The sequence below is a fragment of the Buteo buteo genome, chromosome 26 (genome assembly GCF_964188355.1).
Source record: "Buteo buteo chromosome 26, bButBut1.hap1.1, whole genome shotgun sequence".
NCBI classification, from domain to species: domain Eukaryota; kingdom Metazoa; phylum Chordata; class Aves; order Accipitriformes; family Accipitridae; genus Buteo; species Buteo buteo.
In genome coordinates this window covers 6,858,011-6,874,622 of record NC_134196.1, presented here as the reverse complement: position 1 = coordinate 6,874,622, position 16,612 = coordinate 6,858,011, and the positions used below count along the sequence as shown (strand labels likewise).

At 34.3% G+C, this 16,612-nt stretch overlaps 1 protein-coding gene across 7 annotated transcripts in view; it reads right to left on the bottom strand.

Annotated features, from left to right (window-relative positions):
• The window catches only part of CEP290 (centrosomal protein 290), a 55,372-nt gene that overhangs the window by 16,522 nt on the left and 22,238 nt on the right, over window positions 1-16,612 (bottom strand). For all 7 annotated transcript variants that reach the window (XR_012654521.1, XM_075058203.1, XM_075058204.1 and 4 more), the window contains 16 exons: window positions 14,494-14,724; window positions 13,773-13,946; window positions 12,102-12,213; window positions 11,061-11,266; window positions 8,807-8,958; window positions 7,833-7,944; window positions 6,626-7,081; window positions 5,409-5,573; window positions 5,046-5,153; window positions 4,824-4,958; window positions 3,926-4,192; window positions 2,737-2,844; window positions 1,957-2,156; window positions 1,060-1,273; window positions 723-860; window positions 403-624 (listed from right to left, as the gene is read on the bottom strand). Coding sequence is in view for 6 of the 7 variants with exons in the window: in XM_075058203.1 (XP_074914304.1) it covers window positions 403-624; window positions 723-860; window positions 1,060-1,273; window positions 1,957-2,156; window positions 2,737-2,844; window positions 3,926-4,192; window positions 4,824-4,958; window positions 5,046-5,153; window positions 5,409-5,573; window positions 6,626-7,081; window positions 7,833-7,944; window positions 8,807-8,958; window positions 11,061-11,266; window positions 12,102-12,213; window positions 13,773-13,946; window positions 14,494-14,724 (3,000 nt within the window). In the remaining variant the exon portion in view is untranslated. The remainder of the gene's footprint in view (window positions 1-402; window positions 625-722; window positions 861-1,059; window positions 1,274-1,956; window positions 2,157-2,736; window positions 2,845-3,925; window positions 4,193-4,823; window positions 4,959-5,045; window positions 5,154-5,408; window positions 5,574-6,625; window positions 7,082-7,832; window positions 7,945-8,806; window positions 8,959-11,060; window positions 11,267-12,101; window positions 12,214-13,772; window positions 13,947-14,493; window positions 14,725-16,612) is intronic.

Genomic DNA, 16,612 nt, shown 5'->3' with positions numbered 1-16,612 from the left:
ACTGAATAAACAGCAGCGAGTAGCTGAATTAAAAAAAATAAATTAGACGATTCTACTGTAAATCCTTTACTTTTCTTCTGAAAGGGGAAATAAGGACAGCCAGAAAGACCACAAAATTCCATTTTTCAAAGAAGCCTTGAAAGTGGTAATTCAACTCCTCCGACTCTTTCAAACATAGTTCAAGGAGCAAGTATTTTTCAGTCTCTTCCTTTTATTTGAGGCATGCTGCCAACAGCAAAAGCTAATAGCTCACATGTAACCTGGCTGATGAGTAAAAATAAATTTTACAATCAAGTATAAGTCTCAATGCCTGCCAAAAGTACTTCATCTTTCCCCTCCAAACCAGCACATCTATGCAGAAGCTTGACCAAGATCAAACATATTTTTAAAAATCACTTCTACCTGAATGCTACTGTTTAGCCTCCTAATCCGTTTCTTCAGCTCTTCATTTTCTTTTTCCATTTCATTTTGTTCTCTCAACATTTTAGCAAATGCTTTTTGTTTCCTCTGAAGTTCTTGGTTCAACTCATCTCTTTCATCAGACAAAGAACTTTCCCTGGTTTTACTTATTTTGAGGTTATCTGTAAGTTTTGTAATCTGATTATTTAATTCCTCTATCTGTGTCTAGAAGAAAACAAACAAACAAACAAAACAGCAAGCCCCCAAAGTCAGGATTATCAACAATACAACAATGCAATACAATGATATTACTTAGCACTCACCATAAGCCCCTTTGTTTGCCTGTCAACAATCTCCTGGACATTCATATATGCCTCTTTTTGTGACGCAGCAGAAATAATCTGCTGTTCAGCATTAGCAGTCATTTCTGCTCGGAGTTCCAGAAGTGCTGTGCTCAAAGCCTAAAAATAATAAATTCAAGTTCTTTTAAGTGAAGAAGCTGCTAATATGAACATTACAAAACAAGAAAAGGCAATTATATTTTACTATATTATATTACGCAATTATATTCTACCTCCTGCTGTAATGTATGTAGAATTCTTAAGCATTAAGCAACATTAAACCTTTATGTGACATAGGGATAAATTCTTGTTGACTAACTTTCTGCTGCTTCTCTTTTATGGCTAACTGGCTCTTCAGCTGTTCCACCAGGTTTTTCAGTGTTGCTGTGGGTGCTCTATAATTTGCTTCTTTCTGGACCTCTAGTTCAGCTTTTACATTTGCTAATTCCTTCTCCATCTGACATAACACGTTCCTCAATTCATTTGCTTCATCTTTTAGTTGTTCCACATCAACTGTGTGCTTTTCCTGAAGCCTAATAAAAAATAACCATTAATAGGGTACACTGCAATAATCAAGTTAGCAAACTCCAAATAAATAACAAAGGGCACGATGTTATATTTTTTATTATTGTTAAAGGAAATGATGCATAGATTTGGAAACAGCAAAAAAACGACTGACTCAACAAAGGGAGCCTCCACCGAATAAGTAAATTACTCAAAAAGATCAGCAAAAGGAGATTAGAGCATTGTTCATTCTAACTCCTGGCCCTCAGAGGTAAAGAAAGCATTATACTTTTCTCCTTTTAAACAGGGGTTAAATTTTTGTGAGTTTAAACTTGTTAGGCAGCAAGCCCAAATGGATGTAGCAGGGGATAAAAAAAACCAAAACACAAACCAGCAAATAGCACAGTAGTTTAAAGACAACTCTCATACCAAGACTCCTTGAATACTTTCTTTTCCACTGAATGGCACAAAGCTAACAACTGAAAGGCATTTTTCCAAGTCACGGTTTTTCAATATTAGCCCCCCAAAAGCGCTACAGATTAAAAATAATTTACAATTACCAACCATAGTAACTCTTTTGAGTTAGTGTTTTCGGCCAAATCTTAAATTAAGCAAAAACATGTTCAATTCGATAGACCAGTCCTGTAGCAGCAATACATAATTGACTTGATCCAATCCAATTGTGATTTATGTTAACAGTCTAAAAACTTACTGGGCTCTGATAGTCTCAAACTCTTTGATTTTCATTACAGTAATTTGTTTTTGTTTTTCCAAATCAGATGATGTTTTCTTTAATTTTCCAACAAGTGAAGCAAGAGAATTATCCTGTTCTACTACTGTTTGCTCCATTTCAGCTAAGCGGAGAAAATGTTTGTTGTTGGAAAGTGATAAAGAAGTCTTTTTCATTAACTCCTGTAAAACAGAACAAATGCATGTGATGAACATTTTAAGCTTTAAATCAAAGGTAAACATTACTGATGCATTTTAAACTCAATCCTGAATATAACCAAACATTAATATCTAACGTTTATTTACTTAGATGTGAATCTCAGTCTGCAGAGAAAGCAGTCACACTGGTTTGAAAGAGTTTTGTGCATCTAATGATCCACAGAATAACCAGTTAAATACAGGTTTCACCTTATCATAAAGTGTCAAGAGAAAATTTGTATTGAAATTGATTAGTTTAACATAACCACAGATTCAATGAAAAGAACAGAAAACAAAATATACCTCTCCTAGAAGTCTCCATTAATGAGGAGGATATGAAAAATACTCGTATATACTGAGGTGGTAACTTTGGTTTTTTACACTTGACTCTAATCGATCTCTTGCAAATTCTCTCAAGAATAATACAGTAATTCTGTATCAACCACCCATTTATTTTTCCCACCATAATTTCTTACTTACTTTTGACTGCAAAACTGTTCTTTTGAGCAACAATTTTAAAAATTTGGGAACAACTTCACTAATCCCACAAATACACATAACTCACCAAAGCAGTCTGTTTGAATTTATTAAGAGAATTGTCAGTATGCAAATTTAACTTCTGGTGTAGAACTCTAAGGTCTTCCTCATGCTTCTTTGCTATTTCCTCTTGTTCCTGTTAGTTCAAAATAAAAATACAACTCTAATGATGCACACTATTCCAGAAAGTCATGAAACTACAGTACCTTCATGTTGATTGCTCACTTATTGCTCAGTATTGCTCCCCAAATTTTCCTCTAATTCTGGCAGTTTTTAAAATTCTTTTCTTCTTGCTTTAATCAACAATTTTTTTTCCCCCTTTTTAACACTATTGGAAAAAACCCTACCATTGCAGTTTTAAGCTATGTAGCAAGCAGTATGGCACAACAGGACAGGAACTGGAGAGCAAAACAGTTGGTGTTGGTTCTCACCAACTATGAATATCCGTACGGATAGTGATACCCATACTATGTACTTTTCAGGTCTATTTACTTTAGATTACAGTGTGATCCTGTAAATTGAATGTCTGCTAGCAGACAGAGCACAGTAGGCTCATTTTTAGACTGTATCTTCTGCTTTAGTTCCAAACCAAAACACTTCATTTCTCCCAGAAGAAATAGCTATGCATGTTAAGCACAGCACACCAAGCTAAGATGATAGGAAGTCTGCTTCAGAAATACGCTCCTGACCCAAACACACCAAAACTGATGCATGTTTATTCTTGAAGTACTTCTTAGACACAAGGTTTATGCTTTAAAATATGCTTTAAGGGTATAAAGAATAAAAAGTATGCTTAATTACACAGTTTATCCTTTAAAATATGCTTTAATTTAAAATATGCCTTAACATGTCTTTCCTGTACCTTCCAAATTCACTGCAAGATGCAGTCCAGAGATCATTGTTGCAAGTACTGGAATATCCCACATAAATATACAATATACTGAGACCACTTATCACAGCAGAATCTTAATTTTCTTCCTGTCACACTAATTCCTAGACAGACATCATATACATAACCTCTTGACTGAGCAAGCCAAGTTAAAAAGTTGAAGTTAAAAAATTCTACATGAGCTTTCTACATAAAAAATTACTAATCATCTCTGTTCTGTTACCTCTGAGGTCAGAAACTTCTTAAGATTTCACTAGCAATGAGAGAAACAAAGAATCAACTAAAACAACTTACAAGTAGAAGAAATTTTGTACAAAAGTTTAACTACCTCTCTTGCTTTAGCAAGCAAACGTTGGTATTTTTTTAACACTTCCTCCTTTTGATTTAATCTTGCTTGCATATTTGCAATGGTTTGATGAGCAATTTTTATGGCATGATGGTACTCTGGATCATCTTCTTGTTTGCCTAATTCAGCCATTATTTTCTCTCTTTCTAATGTTGCAGGTAATTGAAGTCTTAGTTCATTTATAACTTTGTCTCTTGATAAAACATTTTGTTCAGCTTTCCACAGAGCAGTTTCCTTTTCTTTTAATTTCTGCAATGAAAGGCAGTTGTTGCATTTCCAGAATTCAAACACTGCAAAAAGATCTTACTTTTTAAAAACGTACCAGAAAGATTTTTCTTAACAGACTTGTAAACACAAAACGTTTTGCACTTGGTTCTGGCTGTATGGGATTACTATTAGATGAAAAAAGTCCCAGAATATCATTACCGGGTCTTTATGTATTATTTGCTTGGCACAAGACTCTTATGCAACTCATTTTGTGCTACCAAATTAAGAAGCTGGTGTTTTTCAAATTTCTTAAGAACCACAAATTATCTTCTGTAACAGATTTTCAATTTAGCACCCCAAGATAAAAGGATTTTGCTGTGCTACTCGTTAAATTTAATGTAACACTTGGTAAATTTAACTAGCTACAGTCAACTGGATTTTGTACAGCAAGAGCATCTTACCCTACTAAACAAACAATCTAAAATATTCAAAAATTTTCCCCAATAATTTGTTGCAATGGGAAAAATATTTCATTTTAGTCACAGTGTGATTATATTATTTACATTTTCTCTGTGTTAAATACTTATAAGGGATTTGACATTATATATAAAAATTAAAGGGCACAGAAATACAAACTTTGTCCCTTTATATGATAATTTATACATTTAATTACCTCCTCCAGTGATTTGCAGGTTGCCCTAGTTTCCAGGATTGTTCGAATATGCTCCTGAATCTTTCTCAAAGCCAACTCAAGTTGTTGTGGGAGTGGCAAGCTAGGGTCTGGAACCGATCCTGTAGCCTTTTCTAACTGCACAGAAAGATTCATATTCATGTAATCTGACAGCTCTGAAAAATGTGCTTATAAGTCTATTTTTAGTTAATTCCGTGCATGTACCTTTACAGCTGTACTAAGTATTTCATTTTGTTGATGATCATACAGGTCTAATTGGCGCTGCAGTTCTACTTCCCTCTGGTCCCAAGCCATTTGCCTTTCTTCATGAAACTGTAACAAATGTTTGATAAAGGTATTTTAATTATTGAAGGCAATGGGAATTTTATAACCAAAACCCAGAATTTTATAACAGAAAAAAAGAGATACCAAAATGTAAAATACTCAAATGTGCTATTAAAAAGAATTATGGAACCAAGATACAAACATCTATGTTAAAAACCTTACTAGGAAGACTATTCCTTTTTAAAAATCACCTAGTGAAATACGAATAGACTGTTTTTCTAATAGCATGAAGGAAACACATACCTTGTTCTGCTGGACAATTTCTTCTTCCAGATTATTGATTGTACGTTCATATTCAGAAATTATATTTTGCAAATACTTCACCTCTTCCTTTTGCTTGACTATCTCTCGATTGAGTTTAAGTTCCTGCAGATGGAGTTCCTCCATCTTCATATGCCATTCAATTACCTAATAATGAATGACACACAGTATTGTAATTTACCATGCCCACAGGTCAACCAGATGCAGCTACACTCTTTGACTTTGAGGCAGTATGACACTTATCAAACCAACAGGAAGAAAGACGTTCTGCCTTTTTAAGCTTCTTCACTTCTCTTGAGTGAGGAGGCATGGCAAGAGTATGAAACTGCAAGCGGAATGACTGAAAAGTGCAGCAGACAAGTTGAGAGGCAATGGGTTTCCCCTACGCTGACAAGTGCATTGCAAATAATTTTCAAATGACCTAACTAAGCTATACCCTATGCCTCTGTCCAGACTGAACAAAAAAAGCATGCAAGAAGTTTGGCTGACTTTTCTAAAACAGCAAAAGATTTTCAAAAACATTAAAACCTGTATGTGTTAAAAAATGCACATGTACTAAGAATAACAGACATATTTATGTCAAAATGCTCTAGAAAAATATTTGACATCTTTAGTTATGACAAATACAAACATATTATAAAATACACAGTGATCTGGAAGAGAAGTGAGAAAACTGTATTCAAATTTCAAGGCATCATTGTTTACACTAGCAAAATATGATTGAGTAGAATTACATGAATACAATAACGTCTGACCATGCTGCCTAAATTATTGCCCCTGGATTTATTTAAAAGGACATGGATTTGTAGTAAAGATTTCAATGCAAGCTCATGAAACAGAACTTCAGAATGCTACTCTGTTTAATTTAATTTCATTCGTTATTTAATTCAATTCATAATTTACTTCAATTTAATATAACTGAATTCATAGATAGGCTCTACTTCCTATGACACTTAATTGGCCACAAAAGAAAATTAGTAAATCTGACGGCGCTGACTTTTACAGGGCAAATAACTAATGATGTATTACTTTTTTAAAATAGGAAAACAAAAAATGGTAGCTGTCACATTCTAATAAAGTGTACTTTGAAATCATTAAGTTCTACATTAAAACAGACATTTAGGGAACAAGCTGATCTGAAATGTAATTTAAATGCAGATCAGATGAACGAAGCTATTCAAAGTTGTAAAACAGCAAACCTTTTGAGCTCCTCTTGTATCCTTCAATGCACTTATTAATTCTTCTAAACTTTTCAGTTTTAACTCCATCTCTAATGCTCTGTTTTCTGCATTTCGACGCTCCTGCTGGGCATGCTGAACTTCTTCCAGGATCTTCAGTTTGTCATTCTGTAGCTGAATCATTGTTTTAGAGAATTTTTCTTGCTGTGCTAAAGGCAGAGCACCACTGAACTGTCGCCGCAAAGACTGAACTGTCTGTTGTAGGTGTTTGGCTCTATTCCTTCCTTCCAATCGGGCAAAATATAAGGCTTGCTCTCTCTCATCAAGCTTCTGTTCTAAACGCAGATTATGGATCTCCACCTTCTGTAGTTTCAATTTAAGCGTCTCCAATTTGCCTATAGCAACAGATTCACTACCTTGAAGGGCTATGATATGTTGATGCAGTTTTGCAATAACTGCTTTTTCATCTGACTGTGCCTAAGAACAAAATTTACAGGACAAATTTATTTTTCATTTTGAATATGTCAATGGAGTGTATATGTAAATATAAACAAGTTAGTATTTTTTTTATTTTACATATTGCATGTATTTTATTCCATAGACCAGAGCAAGAATTAGCCTCTAAAACCAGCTTTTTATTTTTCCACTATTGTTTCTACAGCCAGATTTTAGAAATGCACCTTTTCAGATACTGATCTTAAAAATTGTATCTTTCCAAACAAGTGGAAATGAGGAAGAAATGTATACCTGAACTTAGAAAATATGGTAACGTAAAAGCTGACACAAGTGTTGTATTTAGAGACTCGAACCATTCGAACATGAAAACAAATCCCAAGAAATTCTTTCAGCTAATAACAAAGCAATTTAATAAGTCTACTGCAAGTCTTCAAGATTTACAAGTCATTGCTTGTCTTATAAAAAATGATCACACTTTCCTGATATTGTATTTAAATATTGACCATGAGCTATTAATCATATAGGAATAAATATTACCTAAATAACATGGAAAAAAGCTCAGGATCTGTAATAGCTGTACAGCTAGAAATGGAAAAAATAGAGAAGGGAATACTTAATGTAATAGAGAACACTTGAAAGGGTATGGCCACTACAAGGCAACTGCCTTCTGAAATGCTTTTGCAGTTTCCTAATTCATTGTAAAATTACTTCATTTCTTCTCACTCCAGGGAGAAAAATCCAAACTGCAGTGTTAATAAAGGTTGAATTTTACCTGATAGTCTAAAATTTGCATTCTAAGAGATTCCACTTCTTTATCTCTGTATTGCTGGCGTGCCTCCAGAGCTTCAACTTGCATTCTTGCTACATCAGACAGTTCTCTTAACCTTGCAAGGAAAACGAGTATTGTGTCACTTGAAACCACCAAATAACCTATTAAGTTTTCTACATAAAAGATGCTAAGAAAAGATGCTTAGTATGTTTCCTCATATCAAAACATTTGAAGACTTTGTTCTTTTCAGCATACTTTTCTCTACTACTCAGAGTCATTTTTACGAAAATCCTTCTATATTCCTCTCAACTTTTTCGCAGGATGTTTTCCTGTAAGTTATACAGAAGTTTGCTAGCAGTTAACCTATTCCAGGAAAACAATGCCATGGTTTTTACCTGAACTAAGCATCTCTGTCCTCTTATTTCTTTCCCACTTCAGGACATAAATGCTCGAACAGTTTCATTCTCAATTCCTTTCTCTGCTTCCCCAAGTCTAATCACTCATTTTCAGTGTCAAAAATCACTGCAAACATCCCCACAGACTTTGCTGGTTTAGGAGTAGAACAGGATTACGTTATTTACTCAAAGACAAATGTCCATATCAACATATCTAAAAAGATCAGTTTTTCAATTTATGCATACAAAGTTAATCCTTTGTAAGTAAATGGCACCCCCCCCCCCCCCAGTTTAATCTTCGCTATCTATGACTCTTTGTAAGTAAGAATCACTTCCCCATATTTTTTATGAGATTTTCGTAAATTTAAGGCAGGTTGTGGCACAGAAACAAAATAAACCTGAATTAATTAGTTTAAAAATACTAGTAATAACTATCTAAGTTATTATCACACTTTCTCATGTCTATCCAGACCAGCACTTAATTCCTTGTTCAAATCAAAATGAAGCAAATTACTTTCTTTATAGTCATTTTCACGTGCTTCTGAACACACTGCATTCGAAATTTGTTACTTCAACACTTACTTTGATACTTCAGTCTTGAGCTCCATCTCACGCTTCTCTAGGTCCATGATTTGTCGTCTATCTGCATCACTTACTGCCTTACTTACACTCTTTGACAGTTCATCTCTTAATTCCTGTTCAACTTTCTGTGCCTCAAGGTTGATTTTGGTGAGCTTAAAAAAAAAAACCAAAACCAGAAACAAACAAAATGGTATCCTAAGCACACAACTGCTCCCAACCCTGCAAAGAAAAAGCAGTGCCAAAAGTATCTTTTCTTTTTTAGTCATTACAAAACACCGTTCAGCTGTGTTCAAAAAACAATTTCCTTTCTTCTCTGCTTAAACATCTTTTTGTTTGCAGCACTGCACACACATAGGAACAGATACATAGGTTGGCCCAGAACAGGATTCTAAATTAAGCACAATTTTTATTAGTGAATTTTCTTAAAAACATTACCACAATCACTTGCTCTTAAACTAAAATAAGAAAATAAGAAAAAAAAAAAAAAGACTGTAAACTCTTTAGGAAATGAACAGGCTTACCTATATATTTCTGTACTGTCTAGTACATCAGGATTGGCAACACAAGTACAGGTTATAAGTGCCAAGACTCACAATAGTGTAGTTCTTTTGTTCTTTCTAAAAAGAACTTTCATAATTAAGTGATATTCTTTCAAACATCCTGATTTTTCAAGTTGATTGTTAAATACTGAGTAATCAATGTTTCAATTCAAACCAAAGAGCATTAAGAAAAGATAGACATCTGGAAAGCATGAGGCAACATAGAGAAGCCTCAGGAATTAGTTTAGTAAATACAGTCATGGCAGATTAATCTAATACCACTCCTTAATAAAATAACTGATTTCCTAAACAAACAAAAAAAGCATGGTGTATCTTATTATCTGCACTTCACATATTTGAGGCAGTACTATCTGGAAAACTAACAATTGTGTTGAAGTAGATTTATGAGTTTAGAAGATGACTAGTAGACTTCTTCTAGTTACCAGTTCTTCAACAGGTATCACTTAAAACTTTCATTAATTACCTCAGCACAGTCTTTTTAGATAATATGTCTCTCTCTCAAAAAAAAGCAGTGATGCCAGATTAGGAGGCACTGACAACAGGAGTATATAAAACAGAAAATGTATGTCCTGGAGCTACAGAAATGAGGAAAAAAGGGATGCATGGAGGAACTAATATGAAAAAATTGTGGCATTAGGAGTTCATCAACTCAGAATGAAGGAAGACCAACATACCTAAATGTATCACAAGTCAGATAATAATATATACAAAAGAGAAAAAGGAAAATGTGATACTAGGGTTCATCACTTGAGGTATTTCTTAATGAAATAAAAGAAGTCATGCCATCAGAAAAGGCTTTAACAATACAGATGCTGAAAAGTTTTATACACTTTCAGTTATTCCATGTCCCAAATCAAAACAGTGTAACAAATACTACTAAAACAACAAACAGTGAGTCAGTCAACAGCAATCTAAAATAGCTAGGCTGAAGTCAAGCAAAGCACAAAGAGGGGGCATGAATACAATCTATCAATGTTCCCGTCAACATAACTATTCTTTCTTTTCCCTTGTGTTTAAATTATAGGCCAACATTGGCACAAGAAGAAATGTGTACAACTGCCTATAAATAAATTTAGACTGGAAATTATAATAAAGTCTCCTACTGTTAAATAATGAATTTATGTAACAAACTTCAAATACAAATAGTGGGCACAAAAAAATCTAAGAAAATTAAAACTGATATGACAGGAATACTAAGGATCATCAGCTTCAATGGCACATGACTTCTCTTCTGTTTCTGTATTATAATATTTGGCATGTGACAGAGGACATAGCCAGCCAAATCATGACACTATCATTTGCAAAAGGGATGCAAAGGTCTAACATTTTTCGGAACATTGGTAATTAAGGGAAAATTAGCAGAAAAGGGATCATATGAATTAGACACAAGAAATAAGAGGTCAAGAATAGACTTTTTTCTAGCAGTCTGCTGAAAAATTAGCCAACTGTCTGTCAAGATACCACGTTTTACAGAGATTAACTAAAGTTTGAAATAAACTACTGACAAATTAATTAGTTATATTTTTTTACAAATGTCCTGCGCATGCAAAATTGCAGCTCTTAAAGGCAGCTGTATTTTGTATCATAAGCTTATTTGCCAGTCGTGATACAGAATAGATTAATACTTTTTGAAAAGCTCAAAAATATACTTTTAAGATGCACCAAGTTATGTCGCTAAATCTCAACAGATTTACCTCAGCAAATTTTGTTTCCAATTCGAAATTACGTTCTTCTATTTGCTTTACAGTATTCCGTAAATGTTCATACATTCGTTGTGAATGTTCTGCTCTCTGTCTTTCATTTAGTTCCTTCATTTCCAACATTGTGATTTTCTTAGAAATGGACAAAATCTCACTGTTGGTTATTGCTTTTGTGGCCTTGTCCATGGCATTGTCATCCCCTACATTAAAAAATATTTAAATTAGGGAATACACAAGCTGATTCAACTAATTTGCATCATGAAACAGAACATGAGTTTTGCTTTTTCTCTGTCAGATAAACTTTATTGAAACACCTGTATTACTTTTTTAAACTGGAGGCATGGTTATCCTGCCTTATTACATGTTTGAGAAATACCTAATTTGAATAAAGTATTATTATAAATTATAAATGGGTATATCTGCAACCATGGTTATTGAGACTGATAGCTATTTTCAATGTAGCCTTTCACTTTATCCTTAATTCAGCTGGTAAATCTTCAGGAAATTTATTTTAAGATCTGTAAAAGAAGTAGATGTGGATGAGTTCTTCTTGAATAATGGGAATGTAAATTGTACACAAAGAAGCCCCAGCTATCAAGAAAAAATACTTTGTTGCAGAGCATGACACCAGGAAAAAGCAATCATTTTCCTGACAACCTATGAAATACTTTTGGCTGACAATCAAGTTAGAACATATTGCACCTTATTAAAAAAAAAAAAAAAATATCAGATTATGTTGCTTTACAAGTTCCAGCTTTTAAGCCCTTGACCCAGTAACCCAAGAAAAGTCAACGTGGAACAGTTTCCAGAGGAAAATATGAAACGTGGTTTGGTCAAACAGATAAATAAAATGAAACAAACAAATAAAAAAATTCACCAAAAAAAAATAAAGACTGTTAATGAAAGATACAAAACAGTTTTGACTTTTTTTGTTGTTGTTTTAAGATACATCAATTTTAAAACATTTTAAAATATTACTTTTAAACAGGACATACCATTTGATTTTTAATGTTGCACTATAACTTTCATACTTGCCTAGTTTAGTCATCTGTTCCCAAGCCTGTTCTACAGTGTGAAGTTTCTCTTTCGTAATCTCCAGTTCCTTATTCAATAAATTTATCTGTGCTTTCAAGGATTCATTCTCACGCTGTATGACAAAAAAGTAACAACGTAACAGCAAACTACTTAACTGTAGCAGACTTAATGTTTAGTATCTATAAAATCTTTTAAATTAACAGATTTTACCTATGCACAACCCATAATCTACACATATGGCAACAGAAGAGACTAAGTTTCCTCCTAAGTGTAAAAATGCTAGTCTTTGCTCTCTATGTTGTATCTTACTGTCAACTAGTATTACTGTGAATATTTATCAACAGTGACTGTGATTCCTAGAGTGTCTAGAATTATATAAGAAATCTATGTTTGTCATACTTAACACCTCATTAACAGTGGGAAAGAACTTCTGGAGGATATTTCATCCTGCACAGGATACTTCATCTTGCACATAAATACATATTTGAGCATATGCTTCTTTTAGTTCTTTCAGGCATCTAATATCATGCCAAACAGTAGTTTTGTAAATGTTCGTTTACTCCTCCAAATAGAAACACAAATTTCCACATTAACCAGTAAAACAAATTGAATACTTCATATTAATTTTCAATTTCTAGTTTTCTAAATGCATTTTAGTTTGCTATTGATAAATAATTCTCTAGCTCTATGAAATTGCTGAAATAGGCAATGCAAATTTTCACACACACAAAATTTCATACAATAGAGAAAGAATCATTCTTTAGCTAACACAAATGCACCTACCTGTTCCCAAGCGCACAAATTTAATAGTTCAGTAAGTTTACCCACCACATGTATTTAACCCTTGTCAAACACAGAAACCCAACAGACAAGAACATGACATGAGCTTTAACTACCGGTTAAACTACTACTTTCTTGGACTATTATTTCTGACATAAATGAAAAGTGGGAGGTAGTAACGTATCTTTGAAGCCAGCTTCACAGCTCTTGAAAAGAAGCTCCCTTCTACATGAGAATAAAAGTTCAAAGGAATGTTTACATATTTGCAGTCCCTATGACATTTTGCAAACACACTGTGATCTATCTTTGGTTATTTACTTTTTTTATTGAATTAAAATTCCAAAGGTTTACTGCCTTTTGGAACTGAACATTTCATTCTTGTAAGTCAGGAATTAGTAAGAGCACTTACTTTGAGAGAAAGCTTTGAAAGTGTTTACACTCATTATACTTTCCTTATGACTTCCAGAACTGAGGATGATAGCAAATATTCCTTCTGCCAGCCTTGTTTTAGTAATCAAAGAACTAAAAACACTTCGTGAGGGAACATACCCAGAGCTTAACTTAAACAGCAAACAAACAAACAAAAAAAAACAAACCACCAAACCCATCAAAACAATTAAACAAAATGCTTTTGTGTATGCCCATTGACATAAAATCTGGGACTTTGTGTATGTTTCTTAATCTACTGAAAATACGAGGTAAGCAAATTAAAATTCGATAGCAAGAGTAAGACTGCCTACAACATCTCATACCCACTATGGAACTGTTATAACCAGCAGTTCTAGCACTGGGACTTCTGTTCTATCTATTAAGTGAGGACAAAAACCAATGCAGAATGAATGTATAATGAGGTTTTTTTCCCTTAGGGTTCAAACATAACGCAAACATTACCTCCATGTGTTCCATGTTTGTTGTCCGTTGGATGAGCAAGTTATCTTTTTGTAACATATCTCTGTATTTAGCAGTTAATGCATTATACTGCTTATTAGCCAGTTCTAGCTCAGACAATGGCACGCTACCATCCAATGCTTTTTGCAGAGCTGCAATCTTAAAGCTAGCCATTTCCTATGAAAATAATCAACACAATGTGTTACTAAGGTCTGCTAGATCTTTGAAAAATTACTCCACGGAAAAAGAACACCACTTAATATAATGCTTTAGAACACAATACAGGTTTATTTTACTAAATTACTGTCCATCTTTATAAATTACTTGCAATACACATTGACAAAAGTTCTCTGGTATTCCAGCTCTCTGGGTAATTTTATAAATAGTTGCTTCTCAATCATAAGGCACTGACAAAAACATATTTTATGAAGATGAGTTAATACAGGCCCTAGCAACCTGCAAGGCCAAAAAGTAAGATTTGATTTCATATGACACTTTCAATAAAAAGAACTTGTTGAAGCAACTTCAGAAGGGGAAAACTGACAGGTTTCGTATTATGATGCTTATTTAAATACAAAGAATGTTTTAACAGTATTTATAACAGCATTTAACAAGCATTTGGGTAATGCATTCAAGAAACTAGTACTGCCTCCATTTAAAAATAGTGTCTTTATTGCCAAATTGTAAAAATAAAAATGTGTACTATTACTACTATAAACCATACCTTGAATCGTTGCAAGTTTCCAATCTTCTCTATAACTGCAGTCTCCATATGTGTTATTTCACCCTTTAGTTTCTCATTTTCTTTCCTAAGATGCCGTTCCGTTTCAAGTAAAGTGGTATACTGCCTTGTTAGTGACCTTTCATTAACTCGTAAAACAGTTATTTTTCTATTATTTTCTGCAAGCACTTTTTTTGTTTCATCAGGATCCAGCTGAAGTGCACTAAGTAAATTCTGTAAAATTATTTTTTTTAATAAGAACTTTGCACAGAAATATGGTAAAACTCAGCTATGTAGACAAGCTTTCTTGTACATTTTTTAATCTAGGTGTAACAATTCTGTTCAACTGTCTGAAATAATTTCTTTTTCCTAATAAAACATATACTCACACTCAACACATGCATAGGCGTGCAATATTCTATTATAACAAAAGAAAAAAATTAAATCTTCAAAATCATTAGTTTCTGAGGAAAATAAACTAAATACATCTCGCGGACTAACTGGAATTTTAGTTAGTGCTGAAATTTTCAAAATTTAGAATAAAAATAATTTCATGCATTCATTGTCATCAGTCTTCCCCCCTTTTACTAGAATCAAAATAAATGTATTGGAACAATTTCCTAAACCAAATAGAATCGCTATGGCTCCTAACAAACACTAATAACGTCTTACTGTGAGGACCAAACCAGTATTTGTAAGGTAACCACAGGATCCCTCCTGTGGAAACATGTATGTTTGTGTGTATGTGTGCACACACATGTGTTTGCATGCTGTATAAATCCGAGGAGGGGTGGCAGGGGGAGATGGAACTACAGCAACTCAGGTCTCAGAAGGCATGTGAGCTTTAGCTTTGCTGTCGCACACATCAGCTTGCCAAGGAGACAGGGAGTAGAAATTGAAGCTGTAGAATCCCAGATTCCTATGAGACTAATGAAGAAAAGTGAGCACCTTGTGATGTCCTTGCCCTGTGTCTGCTTCTCTAAAAGGACATGTGTGTCCCACATGCCTTCTGTCGTATTTAGCAGCTTTTGGTATCTGCACAAAGACACCTGAAGCCATCTAAAATTGCACTATGTGATTAGGTGCCTGCATAAATTCCAGGAACTTTTAAATACCACCTTCTTAAAAAGTTATTTTTCAGTTTTCTTAATAGAATATTGAATTCAGTCTTGGTGGAAGTAAATCAAAATACAAAGATGAATTTTGTTTCCTGTTTTTGTGAAACACATACACATACAGTAACTGGTATACATAAATAAGATGTAATTCAAAGTAATAACCTTAATTCTTAGTATAAATTAATGTGTTTACCATGGGGGTGCCTGCACTGTTCCTCCTCCCAATCAAACAGCCTGGATAACAACTGCCATTAAGAGAGCAGCATGACTGTAAGTAGTGTGTGTGAACAGAATACCTGAGACTGTCGGAGGGGGCATTTGCTCAAAACTGATAATGTTAAAGAGAAAGATGACCATCAACGAGATTGATAGTAACCATAAAATTAGAGATTTGAAATAAAGTAGTCAGCTTGAAAGTTAGTATAAAAGAAGCATGAAAACTTCTAACAGCAGGGGCAGAGAGAGTTATAATGCAGCACTCAACCTAGTTCAGCTTCAGAAGTTTCCCCACTGTCCCTGCAGTGTGAGTGCCTCCCCCCTGCTGCACACCACGAGCCTCGGCGCTACAGCTGATGGACTGGAGGTACCCAGTGGCACAAGTAGGCACCCACACCTCTCGTGTGCGTACGTGACCTCCCGGGGCGATTTCTTGCCAGCGCACGGATTAGCAGACTGCAGGGAGGCACACGGGTACACTGAACGCCAGAGCACCCCACACGTACACAGCACCCCGGAGCACACACACGAGGAGGGGGATGTGTGTGGAGGAAAGGGGGTGTGTGCTGGTAACCTGAAGGGGCCAAGGAGTGAACGTAACTGTGTGAATGTGGGTGTGTGGGATGAGAAATATTTGGGATTAATTCCTGAATGGTCCTTAGAGATTTTTAGGTCTACAGTAACATTTTGTATGTGCCTTAATATTGGGATTTACCTTTTGTATTGTTGATACTGATTCTGCATTTATAGTTCACTGATTGCTAGTTATTTACATTCCACTAATAAAT